The sequence below is a fragment of the Xenopus laevis genome, chromosome 1L (assembly GCF_017654675.1).
Source record: "Xenopus laevis strain J_2021 chromosome 1L, Xenopus_laevis_v10.1, whole genome shotgun sequence".
In the NCBI taxonomy this organism is placed as follows: domain Eukaryota; kingdom Metazoa; phylum Chordata; class Amphibia; order Anura; family Pipidae; genus Xenopus; species Xenopus laevis.
This window is the reverse complement of record NC_054371.1, coordinates 16004465-16020083: the sequence shown is the minus strand read 5'-3', so window position 1 is coordinate 16020083 and position 15619 is coordinate 16004465. Positions and strand designations below refer to the sequence as shown.

Here is a 15619-nt window from a genome sequence, read left to right as displayed (position 1 = left end):
GAGGCCATATGTGCATCAGTAAACATTATGTGTAGAGTAAATGAAGCTGAGGTTGATAATTAGGCAGTAAGGAAATGATTGCAGACCAAAAAGAGTAAATCAGCTGGATTAAAATATCCTCCATTTGCTCTGAAGCACTTAAGTGGACCATAAAAATCCAATGTCACATAAACATTTTGCTGAAACACATTCTGTCGGAGACAAAAAAAAAAAAAGAAAAGAAAATACACTGAATAAATGAAGAAAAACCTTAAATTTGTATTCTGGGCTGCCATTAAAATAAAATTTATTATCCAGTGGAACGCTTGCAATTTTAGTTAATCTCTCTCCTAGTCTTATGGAAATTGCTCAAATGTTTTGAGGTTCTGCCAGATTTCATTGGCCTAATGTAAACATTTTAAATCATTTTCTACATGGCTCAAAAGACATTTGTTAGTTGAAGTAAGACGGCAAACAGGTTCCCAAATCTAATTATATTGCCATTTTTTTAATTAAATGGTTTGTAATTAATATTATTTGAACGGAAAGGGGGGTGACAGTTTTGTTTGAGGAGGTTATCAATATGATTTTCTATATAGGAGTGGTTTTGATCACATGGAAGTTGGGGGAACAGATTTATAGATATTTGTATATTTTTTAATTTTGAGAGAATTTAAAAAAAAAAAAAAAGCAAAAAAACATCCTGACATTACAGCCACATTTTTTTTAATTCTTGGCATATTTAAGAACATTTTAAATGGAATAATTATGATCGAGTTTACTTCTCAATGAAAAAACTGAAATGTTTTAATAAATGGGCAGATTTACTAAAGGGCAAAGTGGCCGTTGCTGCGAAAATTTGCCAGAAATCCCATCTGCAGGGACATCACCAATTTACTAACAGGCCTATGGGACAATTCGCTAGCAAAAGAGTAGATCGCTAACAAAGTTTCGCACCCTATCGCCAAGAGATTTTTCTCTTATGAGATTGATAGTTACTCCGCAGATTCACTAATTTATATGTAAAGTTACCTCTTTCGCCAGGGTTTCCTTCGCCAATTTAGACCTGGCTAACTGATAAGATGAAGCTAGTCTAGGGATGGGCAAATTTGACCCGTTTTGTTTTGCCAAAAATTCGCCGCCGGCAAAATGTCGCAGATGCCCATTAAAGTCTATGGGCGTCAAAAATTTTTTGTTGCGCAGCGAAATTGTTTCGACGCGCATCTTTTTTTTTTACGCAGGCCGCCATACAAGTCTATGGACGTAATTTTTTCGGCAAAACGTGGCGAAAAAATTCGCCTAGAAGCTACATCCTCCTCAATCGTATGTTAGTGACATCATATCCTGTATTGAAAAGTCATAAAAGTTCTAAAAAAAACGCTGATGTTAATTTCATATTTTAAATGGCGATTGCCTATAAAGGTTCTAACTATTAACTATTTTTTTGTTAACATTTTTTTTCCAAACAAGGGAAAGTTGTGCTCACCACTAATTTTTAAAACCATTAAGTGTGGGAGCAATGAGGCTGTCACCACAAAATGCATATAGACAAATACAAGAGTCCTCTGCACTCAACCCATTATCAACATTGAGACATTTTGCTTTAAGCTCCTAAAAAATGCCTTACCCTTTAAACAAAACAGGGATTGTTTGCCCATATATTGCAATATATTTAAGCTGGCCAACTACGTCAAAGTCATCCCATATCTGGCCAGTCCTACACTTAATTTACATCTGATTCATTAAGAATTCTATAGAAAAGCTAGTTGAGTGTAGGACTGGCCATACCAGGGATGACCTTCTGTTTTATTTAAAATGATAAAATTCTACATGGCAGAATTGCATTTCTGAGTTGAAATATACAACATATAACATTTCCCATGTTTTTTCTTTTTCAATTTGTTAAAATATGATATTTTTTATTCGATTTTGTCATATCTTGACATTTGGGGTGTAATACTGAGAGACAAACTCTCCCAAATCCCTTTGAGCAAATCGAGCAAAAATGAATGATGCATTATAGAGAGGGAGCACTATTTATCCCAATTGATTTCTCTTCATGTCCCAGATAGTTAGAAGGTTCAAAGCAAATATTCTAATTCTATTTAGATGGCTGAAGATCATAGACACCCTATTGAGATTATTTTATAATAGATCAACATATTAAAGCCATTTATTGAAGTTAACCCTTGAGAATATATCTTAGAGAATATAAAGTGTCCCGAAAAATGATTTGGAAAACCCAATGCTCCATTTAACATGGTGCAACCACTGCATGATGGTCGCCATTCACTATAATGCCAAAAGTCTCAGGTTGCACTGTGTTGAGGGGACTGCTTTATTAGAAAATTGTGAGCACATTTTTTTTAAAATTTTGAGAGCATTTTAAAAATAATGTGATTGCTGAAATCACTAGTTTAGAGACTCACTACAGATGTATGTTGGGGAGTTTTTAACTTAAATATTTGAAGGTTTTTGTATTTTAATTCATCTTGAATTTTTTTGAATAAAAAACTCAAACAAGAATATATTCAAGATCATGTTTTTACCATGAGTTTTCCAAATTGCTGCAACATCACTCCCTAAATGTTGAGCTTAATCGTTAGATATTTCCCAAATTGTATACCTTTGTGTTCAATTGTTCTTTGCCTCTAATCTTGAATTCCTTTTCAATACACTGCTTAATTTTAAGGCTCATTTGGGCTAACTTACTCACATAGTCATACCATTGCAGCTACCCAAAGCAACCAATCATATGTTTCGTTCTAGTTTTTTTACTCAGTTACTGTGCTTCTAGCAACAAGACAATAATTTCTTTGATATGTAGGATAGTTGTGGAATGAAAAGTAAAATCATTTAAAATGCACACAAGTTCAAAATAAAGGCCATTTAAAAATGGTGTTCACTCAATATTAAAATGTAATTTTAAAATATAATTTTTTTCTTAAAGGGCATGTAAAGTCTAAAATAGAATAAGGCTAGAAATGCTGTATTTTGTATACTAAATATAAATATGAACTTACTGCACCACAAGCCTAATCAAACAAATGATTTATGCTTTCAAAGTTGGCTACAGGGGGTCACCATCTTATAACTTTGTTAAATATCTTTGCAAGACTAAGACTAAGTGCACATGCTCAGTGTGGTCTGGGCTGCTTAGGGATCATCATAAACAAAGCTGCTTGAGTTATGCATGGCTGGGAAGTAAGGCGGGGGCTCCCCCTACTGTTCATAAGTTTGATTGTTTCCCTGCTCAGCAGTTAGGGACCATCTGACAATTCCTATCCACAGCAGTAAATGAAGGGAGAATTTCACTGCGTACAGTCAGGTTTGTTATAAAAACGGTACACATTTTTTAATTAAAGTAAATTGGAGATAGGTTTCTTTTTCATTAAAGAAAGTAAAAATGGGATTTTATTTTTTTGGCTTTACATTCCCTTTAAGCAAGGCATCCTTTTTATTAATTGACTACCTACTGTGGGCCATAACAATCCTGGACCCAACAGTCAATGTACAGGTAAACTGGAATGGGACTTCCTCAACCATTCTATAGGGATCAGACAAATAGTTGTTGCTTATAATGATGGGATTTGTTGGATTTTCTAGGAGGAAATCATATAAATGGTCTAAATGCCTGTATTTGATTTTTCTATTTGCTGTGCTAGAAGGCAAAATTTGGTTTTTAAAGGTCAACCAATCTGTAAAAGGCAGCATGATAACAGATCTCCCTCCTGTCTACCAGCCATAAATTCTATGCCTCGGGGCCACTGACACATGACAAGGAAAATCTGGAGAATCATCAGCAGTCAAAGATCAAGTTTCTACATGATTACCTGTTGAATTTCTGTAATCCTACCACTTGTTCTTGCCGTCAGCCCTCGGGAGAAATCACTGATATGACTAGAAAATGTCAGCATCAATATCTTGGGAAGCTTAGCAAATGCCTTGCACTTTAGAATCTCGTGTTTACAAAACTGCTCTTCTGAGTAATCCATTAGTAATAAAAGTGCTTGTTTCTAAGGGAATATCACTTTTTCATTCTAGTGGATAGTTTAAGGCAGTAGTTTTGTTCAAGCCCATCCAGTCCCACTAAAATTGACGTTCAAGCAAGATGGACTTTTCTACTGTATGTATATAAGAGGTCTAAGAGACATTCTCCACTAATCTTACTTTAAGGGGCAGATTTATCAAGGGTCGAATTTCAAAGTGATAAATACTTCGAAATTCGACCACCGAATTTGACCGGTTTGTGGTCGAAGTAAAATCGCTCGATCGAACGATGAAATCCTTTGAATCGAACGATTCGAGGGATTTCATCCATCGATTGAACAATTTTTCTTCGACTTAGAAAACTGCTCTAGAAGGTCCCCATAAGCTAACATAGCACTTCGGCACAGATTTATCAAGGGTCCAATTTCGAAGTGATAAATACTTCGAAATTCGACCATCGAATGGCTTAGTTTTTTTTTTCACCGAATTTGACCGGTTTGTGGTCGAAGTAAAATCGTTCGATTGAACGATGAAATCCTTCGAATCGAACAATTCGAAGGATTTCATCCATCGATTGAACAATTTTTCTTCGACTTAGAAAACTGCTCTAGAAGGTCCCCATAAACTAACGTAGCACTTCTGCAGGTTAATTTGGCGAAGTATTGAAGTCAAAGTTTTTTTAAAGAGTCAGTACTCCGATTATCGAATGATTGAATATTCAAAGTATTTTACTTTGAATCTAAGTCAAAGTCGTACTATCCAATTCGATGGTCTAAGTATCCAAAAAATTACTTTTATTTTCAAATTTTTTTACTTTGAAAATTCCCTCTAATTCACTTCGACCCTTGATGAATCTGCCCCTAAATGTGCTTTGGGTAGAACCCTTGGTTAAGAACTTACCCCCTTAAGGGGGCAGTCCCATACTTTGTTTTTGAATTACTGGCTGATTCAGATGTCACTTAGGGGCTAATTTACTAAAATGCAGATTTTTATTTTGTCACAAATCATATTTTTCCTCTAACAATTTATATATTTTTTGTATTTCTCTAAAACTCTAAACATGTGAGATTTATGAAGGGGGTTATTTTTTTTTAAAAAAAAGGTTTTTTTACTAAAAAATTAGAAGTTTAAGTAGGAAAAAAACTCGAATTTTTCGAGATTTATTATACCCTGAGGCTGCAAAATTCTGAATCTGAAAATCCGTATAGTAGTACAGGTCCCTATACTATTTAGAAATTTCTGTGGTCTGCACTGGAATAAGACCAAAATTCAGACTATTTCAGGCTTTTTGGGCAAAAAAATCTGAAAAATCCAACTATTTTGGGCTTTTCGGGAAAAAAATCTGAAAAATCACACTATTCTGGTTTTTGCTCAATTTTATGGAGTTTTTCCCCAATCCAATGAAATCAAGCCTTTTTAATAATAAATAAGGTTAAATTGTGGATTCTAGTTTTAATTAAATAAATAGAAAAATTTGGATTTTGATTAATAACTCCCTAAGTGTAAAAACCATGAAAAAACTGTAATACAAAGCTGCAGCAAGTAAAAGTTGTTGAGGTCCCATATGAGGTCAATGAGCGCTGATCGTAATCAATTTGGACTTTTAGAGGTTTACTGATAGTAATCAACTTGACAAAGGGCCATGCGGCTTGAAACGTTGTTGCGTTTGTTCAGATGATAAAGCCATGAAGTTCCAATAAAGGCTTTTTTAAACAAATCTTCAATACTGGTGCTGTCTATTGTGATTTTGGGATTTTGAAGCTGGTGGAAGCTACATCTAAGAATCAAAGTGGTGAGTGCTGGCTGACTATTCGTATGTGACCAGATACCCCAGCATCCTCCCTCCCACACTCTTAGGGGCAAATTCACTAATTGCCGAAGCGACAAACGCTAGCGTTACTTCGCTAGCGTTACTTCGCTAGCGTTTGGCATTTTCGTTACTGCGCAAATTCACTAACGAACGCTGGCATAGTTTCGCTAGTGTTACTTCGCACCCATACGCCTGGCGAAGTTTCGCTATCGACGTAACTACGCAAATTCACTAACGCGCGCAGTGTACTGAACGCTACCTTTTACGCTAGACTTCCTTTGCCACCTCAGACCAGGCGAAGCGCAATAGAGTAGATAGGGATTGTTTCAAAAAAATTTCAATTTTTTTCTAAGTGCCAAAAAACGCTGGCGTGTTTTCTACATTATGGTTTATAGGCTGAAAAAGATCGAAAATTTTTAGGGGCTCCCCTCCTTCCCCCCTACATTTCCAGACTCATGGCAACTTACCTAGACAGTGGGCACATGTGTAGGGCAAAATAAAAATTTTATTGGATGTTTTGATGGTTTTCTAGGCATTTGTAGTGCTGATACGTATTCCTCCATTGAAATTTGAATTTGGCGCCATATGCAAATTAGCCTTCGCTAGCGTAACTTCGCTTTCTAAGCGAATCAATGCTAGCGCAACTTCGCAACCTTACGCTACCCCTGAGCGCAACTTCGGATTTTAGTGAATTTGCGGAGCGCTGGCGAAAATACACCTGGCAAGTGTGGCGAAGTACGGCGAAGTGCGGGGAAGTTACGCCTGGCGCAACTACGAATCTTAGTGAATTTGCCCCTTAGTGAGTTTGTTTGCTTCTCTGGGGGTTCCTGAACAGAAGATAAAAGATAAAAGAAGCTGAGAGGAGAATGTGGAGACAGAGAATAACAAGATAAAACTGAATTTAGACAAAGAAAATGAGAAAAAAAATCAAAAAAATCAAAAAACAAAAAGAATGGGAAGGCAAAAGACTATACTTGGCTAAAAGGTAATCTGGATTATAAAGTGAACTTTACCCAGTTTGTCTAAACGACCAAAACACAATACAACAATATTTACCATTGTTCAGTTTAAATAAAAACAATACCTGTCTACGCAGATCTCGCGTTTTTTTGGTCATTTTGTCAATGGCAATGTTTAGCGGATCACCCTTTTCTTTTCTTCCACTCTAAAAAGAAAAAAAAAGAAAAGAAAAAAAGTGTTATTTGCATCTGAATAGATTCTGGCATTCATTTTTTATAATATAGATACACAATATTATATATTATATATTAAAGGGTAAGTAAACATAGAAATCCCTCTAAATAAAAAAAAATGGTGTTATTTGCATCTGAATAGATTCTGGCATTCATTTGTCATAATATAGATACACAATGTTATATAATTTGTATTAAAGGGTAAGTAAACATCGAAATCCCAGATAAATAAAAATTGGCAACTCGTGCCCTAGTAAGAAATCCCTCTTTATAGAAAAAAATTGTGTTATTTGCATCTGAATAGATTCTGGCATTCATTTTTTATAATATAGATACACAATATTATATATTATATATTAAAGGGTAAGTAAACGTCGAAATCCCTCTAAATAAAAAAATGGTGTTATTTGCATATGAATAGATTCTGGCATTCATTTTTCATAATATAGATACACAATGTTATATAATTTGTATTAAAGGGTAAGTAAACATCGAAATCCCAGATAAATAAAAATTGGCAACTCGTGCCCTAGTAAGAAATCCCTCTTTATAGAAAAAAATTGTGTTATTTGCATCTGAATAGATTCTGGCATTCATTTTTTATAATATAGATACACAATATTATATATTATATATTAAAGGGTAAGTAAACGTCGAAATCCCTCTAAATAAAAAAATGGTGTTATTTGCATATGAATAGATTCTGGCATTCATTTTTCATAATATAGATACACAATGTTATATAATTTGTATTAAAGGGTAAGTAAACATCGAAATCCCAGATAAATAAAAATTGGCAACTCGTGCCCTAGTAAGAAATCCCTCTTTATAGAAAAAAATTGTGTTATTTGCATCTGAATAGATTCTGGCATTCATTTTTTATAATATAGATACACAATATTATATATTATATATTAAAGGGTAAGTAAACGTCGAAATCCCTCTAAATAAAAAAATGGTGTTATTTGCATATGAATAGATTCTGGCATTCATTTTTCATAATATAGATACACAATATTATATATTATGTATTAAAGGGTAAGTAAACATCGAAATCCCAGATAAATAAAAATTGGCAGCTCGTGCCCAAGTAAGAAATCCCTCTTTATAGAAAAAAATTGTGTTATTTGCATCTGAATAGATTCTGGCATTCATTTTTTATAATATAGATACACAATATTATATATTATGTATTAAAGGGTAAGTAAACATCGAAATCCCACATAAATAAAAAAAATCCCAAGTAAAAAAAAAAAATGTTATGTAAAGAGCAAACAAAATAAATTGGATATAAAGTCCTTTTCCTATAAATGTTCTTTATTTGGAGTCGTTTAAAATATCAATTCCACCTTAAGAAGTGAGTGGAAATAACAAGCACAGCAGGCTTTGTAAGGTTTCACCTTCACTAATACAATGGTCCATATCACCCCTATAAAGCTGCACAAAATTCTATATACAGTGCATGATTTGGTAACATGCTATTAAAGGAGAAGGAAAGCTACCAAGGCAGTTTATTGCCAATTGATAAGTCACAACAGTGCAAGCTAGAAAAACATTTTTATTCTTTAGAATGCTTTTTCACAGGTCTAGACACTGTCTCAGTTTGTTTAGGATAGCAGCTGCCATATTGCTGGGACATCACTTCCTGCCTGAGTCTCACCCTGCTCACTCATAGCTCTGAGCTCAGATTACAGGCAGGGAGGGGAGGAGGGAGGGGGAGAGGAGAAACTGAGCATGCTCAAGCCCTAGCCCTGGAGGTTTAAGCTGAAAACAGGAAGTCTGATACAGAAGCCCATGAGTTCACAATAGAAGGAAAGAAATGTGATGTTTCTTTTGACAGAGGACTCAGAGCAGCATTACTTTGAGGGTTTACTGGTGTATTTATATAGACCTTTCTGATAAAGCTTACTTAATTTTAGCCTTTCCATCTCCTTTAAGTAGAATATGACTTGTTTTCAGTGCAGCCATACAATATATGTGTCTATATTATATATATATTTATAGATTATGTTTAATAAAACAACGGGGGACCAGCTACATTAAAAAAAAAAAAAATTAAAAAGCAAGTGGCACTTTCCATTTCAGATTGCGATCATATTCCTAACAGAGATGAAAGCCCAACTGACAGCAGACACAAGAAACGTTTTTATCTTTCGCGGCCGCAGAATAGAAAGCTTCGTAAGGAGCAGGGGGGGGGGACTATTTTTACTTTACCATCAGAGGTAATAGAAGTGTATTTCCCAACATGAAAAAACATTAAGTGGCATTTTATGTTCTATCATCTTCTGCTAAAGAAAGAGAAAAGGCATAGGATCTATAAACATTCCTTTCTCCGAAACTCAGACAATGCCGCCGTTCTGTGCCCTTTATCACAGGCGTTCAGAAATGCCTGTCTGGCCTATACATCCTCTTACTGCATATGATGCCGCTCTTACAAATGCCAGCTCTCCGCTGTTCTCTTCTATTAATCAAGGTTATTGCGAGTTAAGTGCTTTGTTATAGGTTTTTATCTTGGAATTATTGCTAAGACTGTATTTATAAAGCAGGGATTCCAACATGGCTGTTATTAGCTACGACATCGAGCTTGGGCACGTAGCATAGCAACAGCTGGGAGCTGTAATGTGTTCATTAAAGGGATACTGTCATGGGAAAACATGTTTTTTTTAATGCCTCAATTAATAGTGCTGCTCCAGCAGACTTCTGCACTGAAATCCATTGTTCAAAAGAGAAAACTGATTCTTTTATATATTATTTTGAAATCTGACATTGAGCTAGACATATTGTCCGTTTCCCAGCTGCCCACAGTCATGTGACTTGTGCTCTGATAAGCTTTAATAACTCTTTACTGCAAGTTGGAGTGACATCACGCCTCCTTTTCCCCCCAGCAGCCTAACAACAGAACAATGGGAAGGTAACCAGCAGCTCCCTAACACAAGATAACAGCTGCCTGGTAGATATAAGAACAGCACTCAATAGTAAAATCCAGGTCCCACTGAGACACATTCAGTTACATTGAGTAGGAGAAACAACAGCCTGCCAGAAAGCAGTTCCATCCTAAAGTGCTGGCTCTTTCTGAAAGCACATGACCAGGCAAAATGACCTGAGATGCACCTACACACCAATATTACAACTAAAAAATACACTTGCTGGTTCAGGAATTAAATTTTATATTGTAGAGTGAATTATTTGCAGTGTAAACAGTGTAATTTGGGAATAAAAACGACCATAAAAATCATGACAGAATCCATTTAAAGACTAATTAAGATAGGATTAATATAGGATCTATTATTCAGTAAACTCCAAAACAAGGGGATGCCATTTTCCATAGAGTCCTATTTTTGGTTTTTAGATTGTCAGGTCTATGGGTTCTCTGCTTCACTTGTCTCCACCCCCCATCTTCTGATGACATTGCTTCAGGTTTTATGATTACTTCATGTAAAATCTATGATGTCATTACTTCTCGTTTTATGGCGACGATCGGGTTGTTGGTCAGATTTCTTATATAGCAGTTGTGAGTTGGATTAAGTAGCAGGTCCAAGGGGATAAAAATGCTTTTTGGGTGGGTCTCCAATCTATAGAGACAAATGATTCTGAAGGCAAACATGTCAATAATTTGAAAGTGTCTTCTGCTGCAGGTGCTTATATTGTACAGTTTCAGTCTGTTCCTGAGGTGGAACATGAAGGAGAAACTACAAATATGTACAGGCTACTTGAAACTTCTCATACTTTTATTTTGGACACTGGGCACATTTTGTCACATTTTTTATTTTTATTTTTTGAAATGCCAGTCCAATTTTCTGTGCTGTCACATTGATTTCTAAGACACACCTGCTGTTCGCTTGTACTCGGCATCGACGCATTTCACTCGCGCCCCCTGCTCTTTCTTTCCTTTCATGCTATTTCCTTGCGTTTATTTAGCCTCTCATTTTCTATCTATCACTCCCATCACAGAAGACAAGATTGAACTGGCACTTTGTTGTGTTTTCAGATTCCCCCGTGTTGCAGTGTATTATGAGATCTGATTAAGTGGCGCTTTCAGACTCTGCAGCTAAACGCATGGAGACGGGGGACACAGAATAACAAGAAACAGCTCTGACGGTTCCATTTCACAAACTGGATATTGTATATAAGTGGTGAGACAGACTCATGTTTTTAAGACATATCCAGCATGGTTCCATAGCAGTGATCTGTGAATTTGCTGCGAAATTTACAAAATTTGTTGAAACGCTGAAAATTGAGCATTGTGGACGCACGTCCAATAAGTCGTTGTGTCAATTTAGATGCTGGCGTTAAAGTCCGTGGGCGTCCGAATATTATTGTCATACGGCGATTTTGACACAATCTACTTTTCAGACGTGCATCCAAACTTTTTTGACGCCGGGGAATTGTTTGCGGGAGATTCACAAATTTATTTGCCGGCGGCGAGTTGTGGAAATTCATCACAAATTTGTGACAGCAGGATGTATTCATCCATCACTATTCCATAGCAATATTTCCAAGGTTGTCCAAAATATTTATTATATGAACATTGAAAAATGGATGCAAACTGCCATGTTTTAAACACATGCACAAATGCATTTCCCTGAACTTTTCTGGATTGTCACAATGACCAGGGGTGATTTGGATGCCTAAGCCATCGGTATGGGATGTGCAAGGCTCACCGAAACTGCTACCCCAGTTGCTCCCACACCCCTCTGGGGTGCCTGACACCTGCTAGCTAACCCACCACCTACCCACAAGCCAACCACCTACCCTCTGCCTGCCCTTCTTCCCCACATGTGCACACCTTACTATTAGTGATGGGCGAATGTATTCGCCAGGCGCGAAATTACCGTGAATTTCCGCATTTTGTCGTCGGTGACAATTCTGACGCTGGCTACAATTTGATGCCGGCGACAATTTACCGCACGCCCATTGACTTTAATGCCATTGGATACAATAGGCTCGTGTCAAATTGGCGTTGGTGTCAAAACTCGTGTTTTACACATTTTTGCCCATGTTGCGAATTGTGCGGGTAATTTGCGAATTTTTCTACAAAACTAAACGGGGCAAATTCGCTTATCAATACTATAACTTCCCCATGATCAGAGGAGGGAGGGCAGTTGGAGAGCAATGGCAGTGGGCAGGCAAGATAGCAAAGGAGGAGGGCAGGGGGGATTGGGTCTGGGTTGGTGGGGGCTACTAGGGTCAGGCCCCACCAAGTTTTTACCCTTAGCGGTCAAATCAAACCCTGTGGAGAATGCAGCTAGAAACCCAATGCTTTGTGCCACGTAGTGCTCTAGTACTTGTATCCAATATCATAGCAATTTGCTCCTATAATATGTGCTTGCTTGGAACTGCTTACATAAGAGTTTTTACTTTTTGATACAGGAGCAGTAATTACTTTCCTCTGACTTCTCAAAACCAATTCATTATCTTTTAAGATTTTCTGCAGTTAAAAAGGGAATATATAGCACCTGGGGGGGGGGCTGTCAAGAATTCCTTTCAATCCATTGTGATCAGTGAGATTTAATGCAAAGTGACACCCCCAGCAGGAGGGAACAGCAGCGCTGCAGAGGCAAGTATAGCAAGTGATGCAGCCCAGGCTTTCTTGTTCATATGTAATAGGTGGAGAACACGGCACATACATTATGGCGGCAGTCATGCTTTTTTTTTTGGAACACACAGGTTTATTTGTGAATGATCTGTATTCATTCATTCTGGCAGATGGTGGTGTTCTAACCCTTTTAGACCTGTAAATTGTAGAATCTTCTGTGACATGGACATTCCAGTGTGCCAGCACTATTGATTCTACTTTTCTGGGCTACATATATAACCCTACTGGTAAATATAGTTGTCTAGTAATGCTTGGTGCCAGTTGCAGATGCTCTCAGTGGGATAATTCTCTAACCAGCCAGGACATCCCTAAGCTTCATGGTAGTGATGAGCTTGTTGACCTGAATCCCATGATCTGGGTGGGTTTGGGTTAATATGATGCACCCCAGGTTAGGGTTTAAGCCTTTAGTAAGTCATTTGAAACAGGGCCCCTTCCCTCTGGTAATGTAATAGTTCTGACCCCTCCCCTATAGTGGCTGATCCCACCCACATATATATATATCATGAGAGGGGAGTTGGGTTGGATGAAGGTTATAGTAGAAGAGAACTTGGGGCTAAGTTGGGTTAGTGTTGGGTTCCTTCAGTAATACATGAACAATAAAATAAGTTATCTAACAGGTTTCGAACAAGCTATATACACATTTAAAGCAAGGAATTCACAAACTGAATAAATAAATTCAAGCTAGTGGAGTCTGTCAAAACATAGTATGATGTCCAGGTACAGTACACATACATTGAAACCTTCAGCCAAAGAAATGGATAGCAACTGTTACTGGGAAACTAGTACAGGTTGGCACAATACTGGACTAACAAAAGAGTGGTGCATTTAAAAATCTTATTTTAAGGAAAAAGCATTATAAAAAAAATCAGCCTTATGCGTTTCAAGCTCAATGGGCACTAAATAATAGCACTAGGTTTGTAAGAGAACATACAGACTGTACCACGTGAATTATAAATACATCAGATACGTCAGATATATGATCCATATTCCATTGTACTGAGTAAGTATTCATGTCCTGTTACCATTGATTAAATGTCTCAACTGCCTCTCAGAAACATTAATAGCAAAATGAAATTGTTCAAAAGCCACACTTTGAGAGGATTGTTATTCCCATTGTCGAGGGTGGACGCGGAATTATGGAGATCATCTTTAATTATAGACTTGCCGGTCAGAAAGGCAAAGTGTGTCAAATGGAAGGCTTGTGCTTGTTTTGTTTGTAAATGAGCTGCCAATACTTAAAATTAAACATTCAAACAACATGGTGAACCTTGACACTGGAGGCAGAAGCCAAGAAATAGAAAATACAGCTCAATTACACGCAAATCTATACACGTAGGGCCACTATCAGGGGGCACAGGGGGTACAGTCATCCTGGACCCAATTACTTTCTAGTTTTAAGGGGGCCCAGCTGTTCTGTGTTTCCTGGATTAGCCGGGAGCCAAAGCCACCAATGCCCCCGAAAGTTACCAAAGCCTATGCTAAGTGGAACCCAAAAATGCAATTTCAGTTAGAGTAGTTAGCTGCTTAAAGGAGAAGGAAAGGCTAAAATTAAGTAAGCTTTATTAGAAAGGTCTATATAAATACACCAGTAAACTCTCAGTAATGTTATGTAAAGTATTATTGTTCTGAGTCCTCTGTCAAACGAAACACTGCATTTCTTTCCTTCTGTATCAGACTTCCTGTTTTCAGATTAAACCTCCAGGCTAGGGCTTGAGCATGCTCACTTTGCTCCTCTCTCCCCCTCCCTTTCCCCCCCCTCCCTGCTGTAATCTGAGCCCAGAGCTATGAGTGAGCAGGGAGAGACTCAGGCAGGAAGTGATGTCACACCAAGCTAATATGGCAGCTGCTATCCTAAACCAACAGAGAGAGAGCTTCTAAAGCTGTTTACTTAGGTATGGTAAAGCATTCTGCAGAATAAATATAATGTTATAACTTGCATTATTGTGGCTATTCTATTGGCAATAAACTGCTTTGGTAACTTGATGTGATGACAGGCTCTATATTCCTTTGACCAAAAGTGTTTTTACTGTTTTAGTGCTCATGTATGTGTGGCGTTTTTACTGTGGGGTGGGTGGGGTCTGGGGCTGAGCCTGGGGTGGGTGTTGTCATATGAAGTCGTAGAATTTTGGATGGTGGCCATGTTTATACATGCCTAGCACACAGGGCAATATTTGGGTGGGGGTAAAGTCACCTATAAATCACCCAATCACCTACAAGTGGTGGGAAGGCAACAGCTGGCTGGAAACAATGACATGTAACTACTAATGTCAGTGCCACACCCTAGCACCCTCAGATCACACCCCTTGGTCCCTGTTGATTTTAGCCTTGCAGAACGTCAATGGGTTCTATGGTACAGCTGACTTTCCAGTCAGTAACAAGGATATCTATATAAATTTAGACCTGCAGAAAAAAAGACCAATATAAACCTAAATTCTCTTTTTTTGTTTGAAAGTCTTGTCTATCTCCATTTTACCCTATGTATATCTTGCTTTAACCATACAGCGCTGCAAAATATGCTGGCGCTATATAAATAAATGTTAATAATAACCATAAGAATAAAATGATAGTGCTCCGGAAGATGCCATTAGAAATAACAGGCATGCTGGCTGTGCAATGTGCATGATCGATGAAGGTCCATCACTGTTCGACACATTTTATTATCAGGTTTTATTTTTTTTTATAGTAGAGATGGGATTAAAGAAATGTTGCACTTTGAAATTCCCAATTAAAAATTGTGTCAACGCCGGAGCTCAGGACTAAAATTACATTTTAAATTTGATTCTTTGGATACTGGTGTGTTTAAAGGGGTGGTTCACCTTTAAATTAACTTTTGCTATGTTATAGAATGGCTATAACTTTTCAATTGTCCTTAATGTTTTTCTTTTTTTACAGTTTTTTTAATGTTTTGTCTTCTTCTTTTGACTCTTTCCAGCTTTCTAATGGGGGTCACTGACCACCACCACAGCAAGCACATAGAGAACCATTTCATATATAGAGGAGAAGAAGATTTTATAATAATAAAAAAGCAATGAATGTGCCCTGAAACAGCTG

General features: G+C 37.2%; 1 protein-coding gene across 5 annotated transcripts in view; it reads right to left on the bottom strand.

Moving 5' to 3' along the window:
- The window catches only part of ctnna2.L (catenin alpha 2 L homeolog), a 1040499-nt gene that overhangs the window by 296668 nt on the left and 728212 nt on the right, over nucleotides 1–15619 (bottom strand). For all 5 annotated transcript variants that reach the window (XM_041580668.1, XM_041580677.1, XM_041580652.1 and 2 more), the window contains 1 exon segment: nucleotides 6864–6944. In XM_041580668.1, the coding sequence (XP_041436602.1) occupies nucleotides 6864–6944 (81 nt within the window).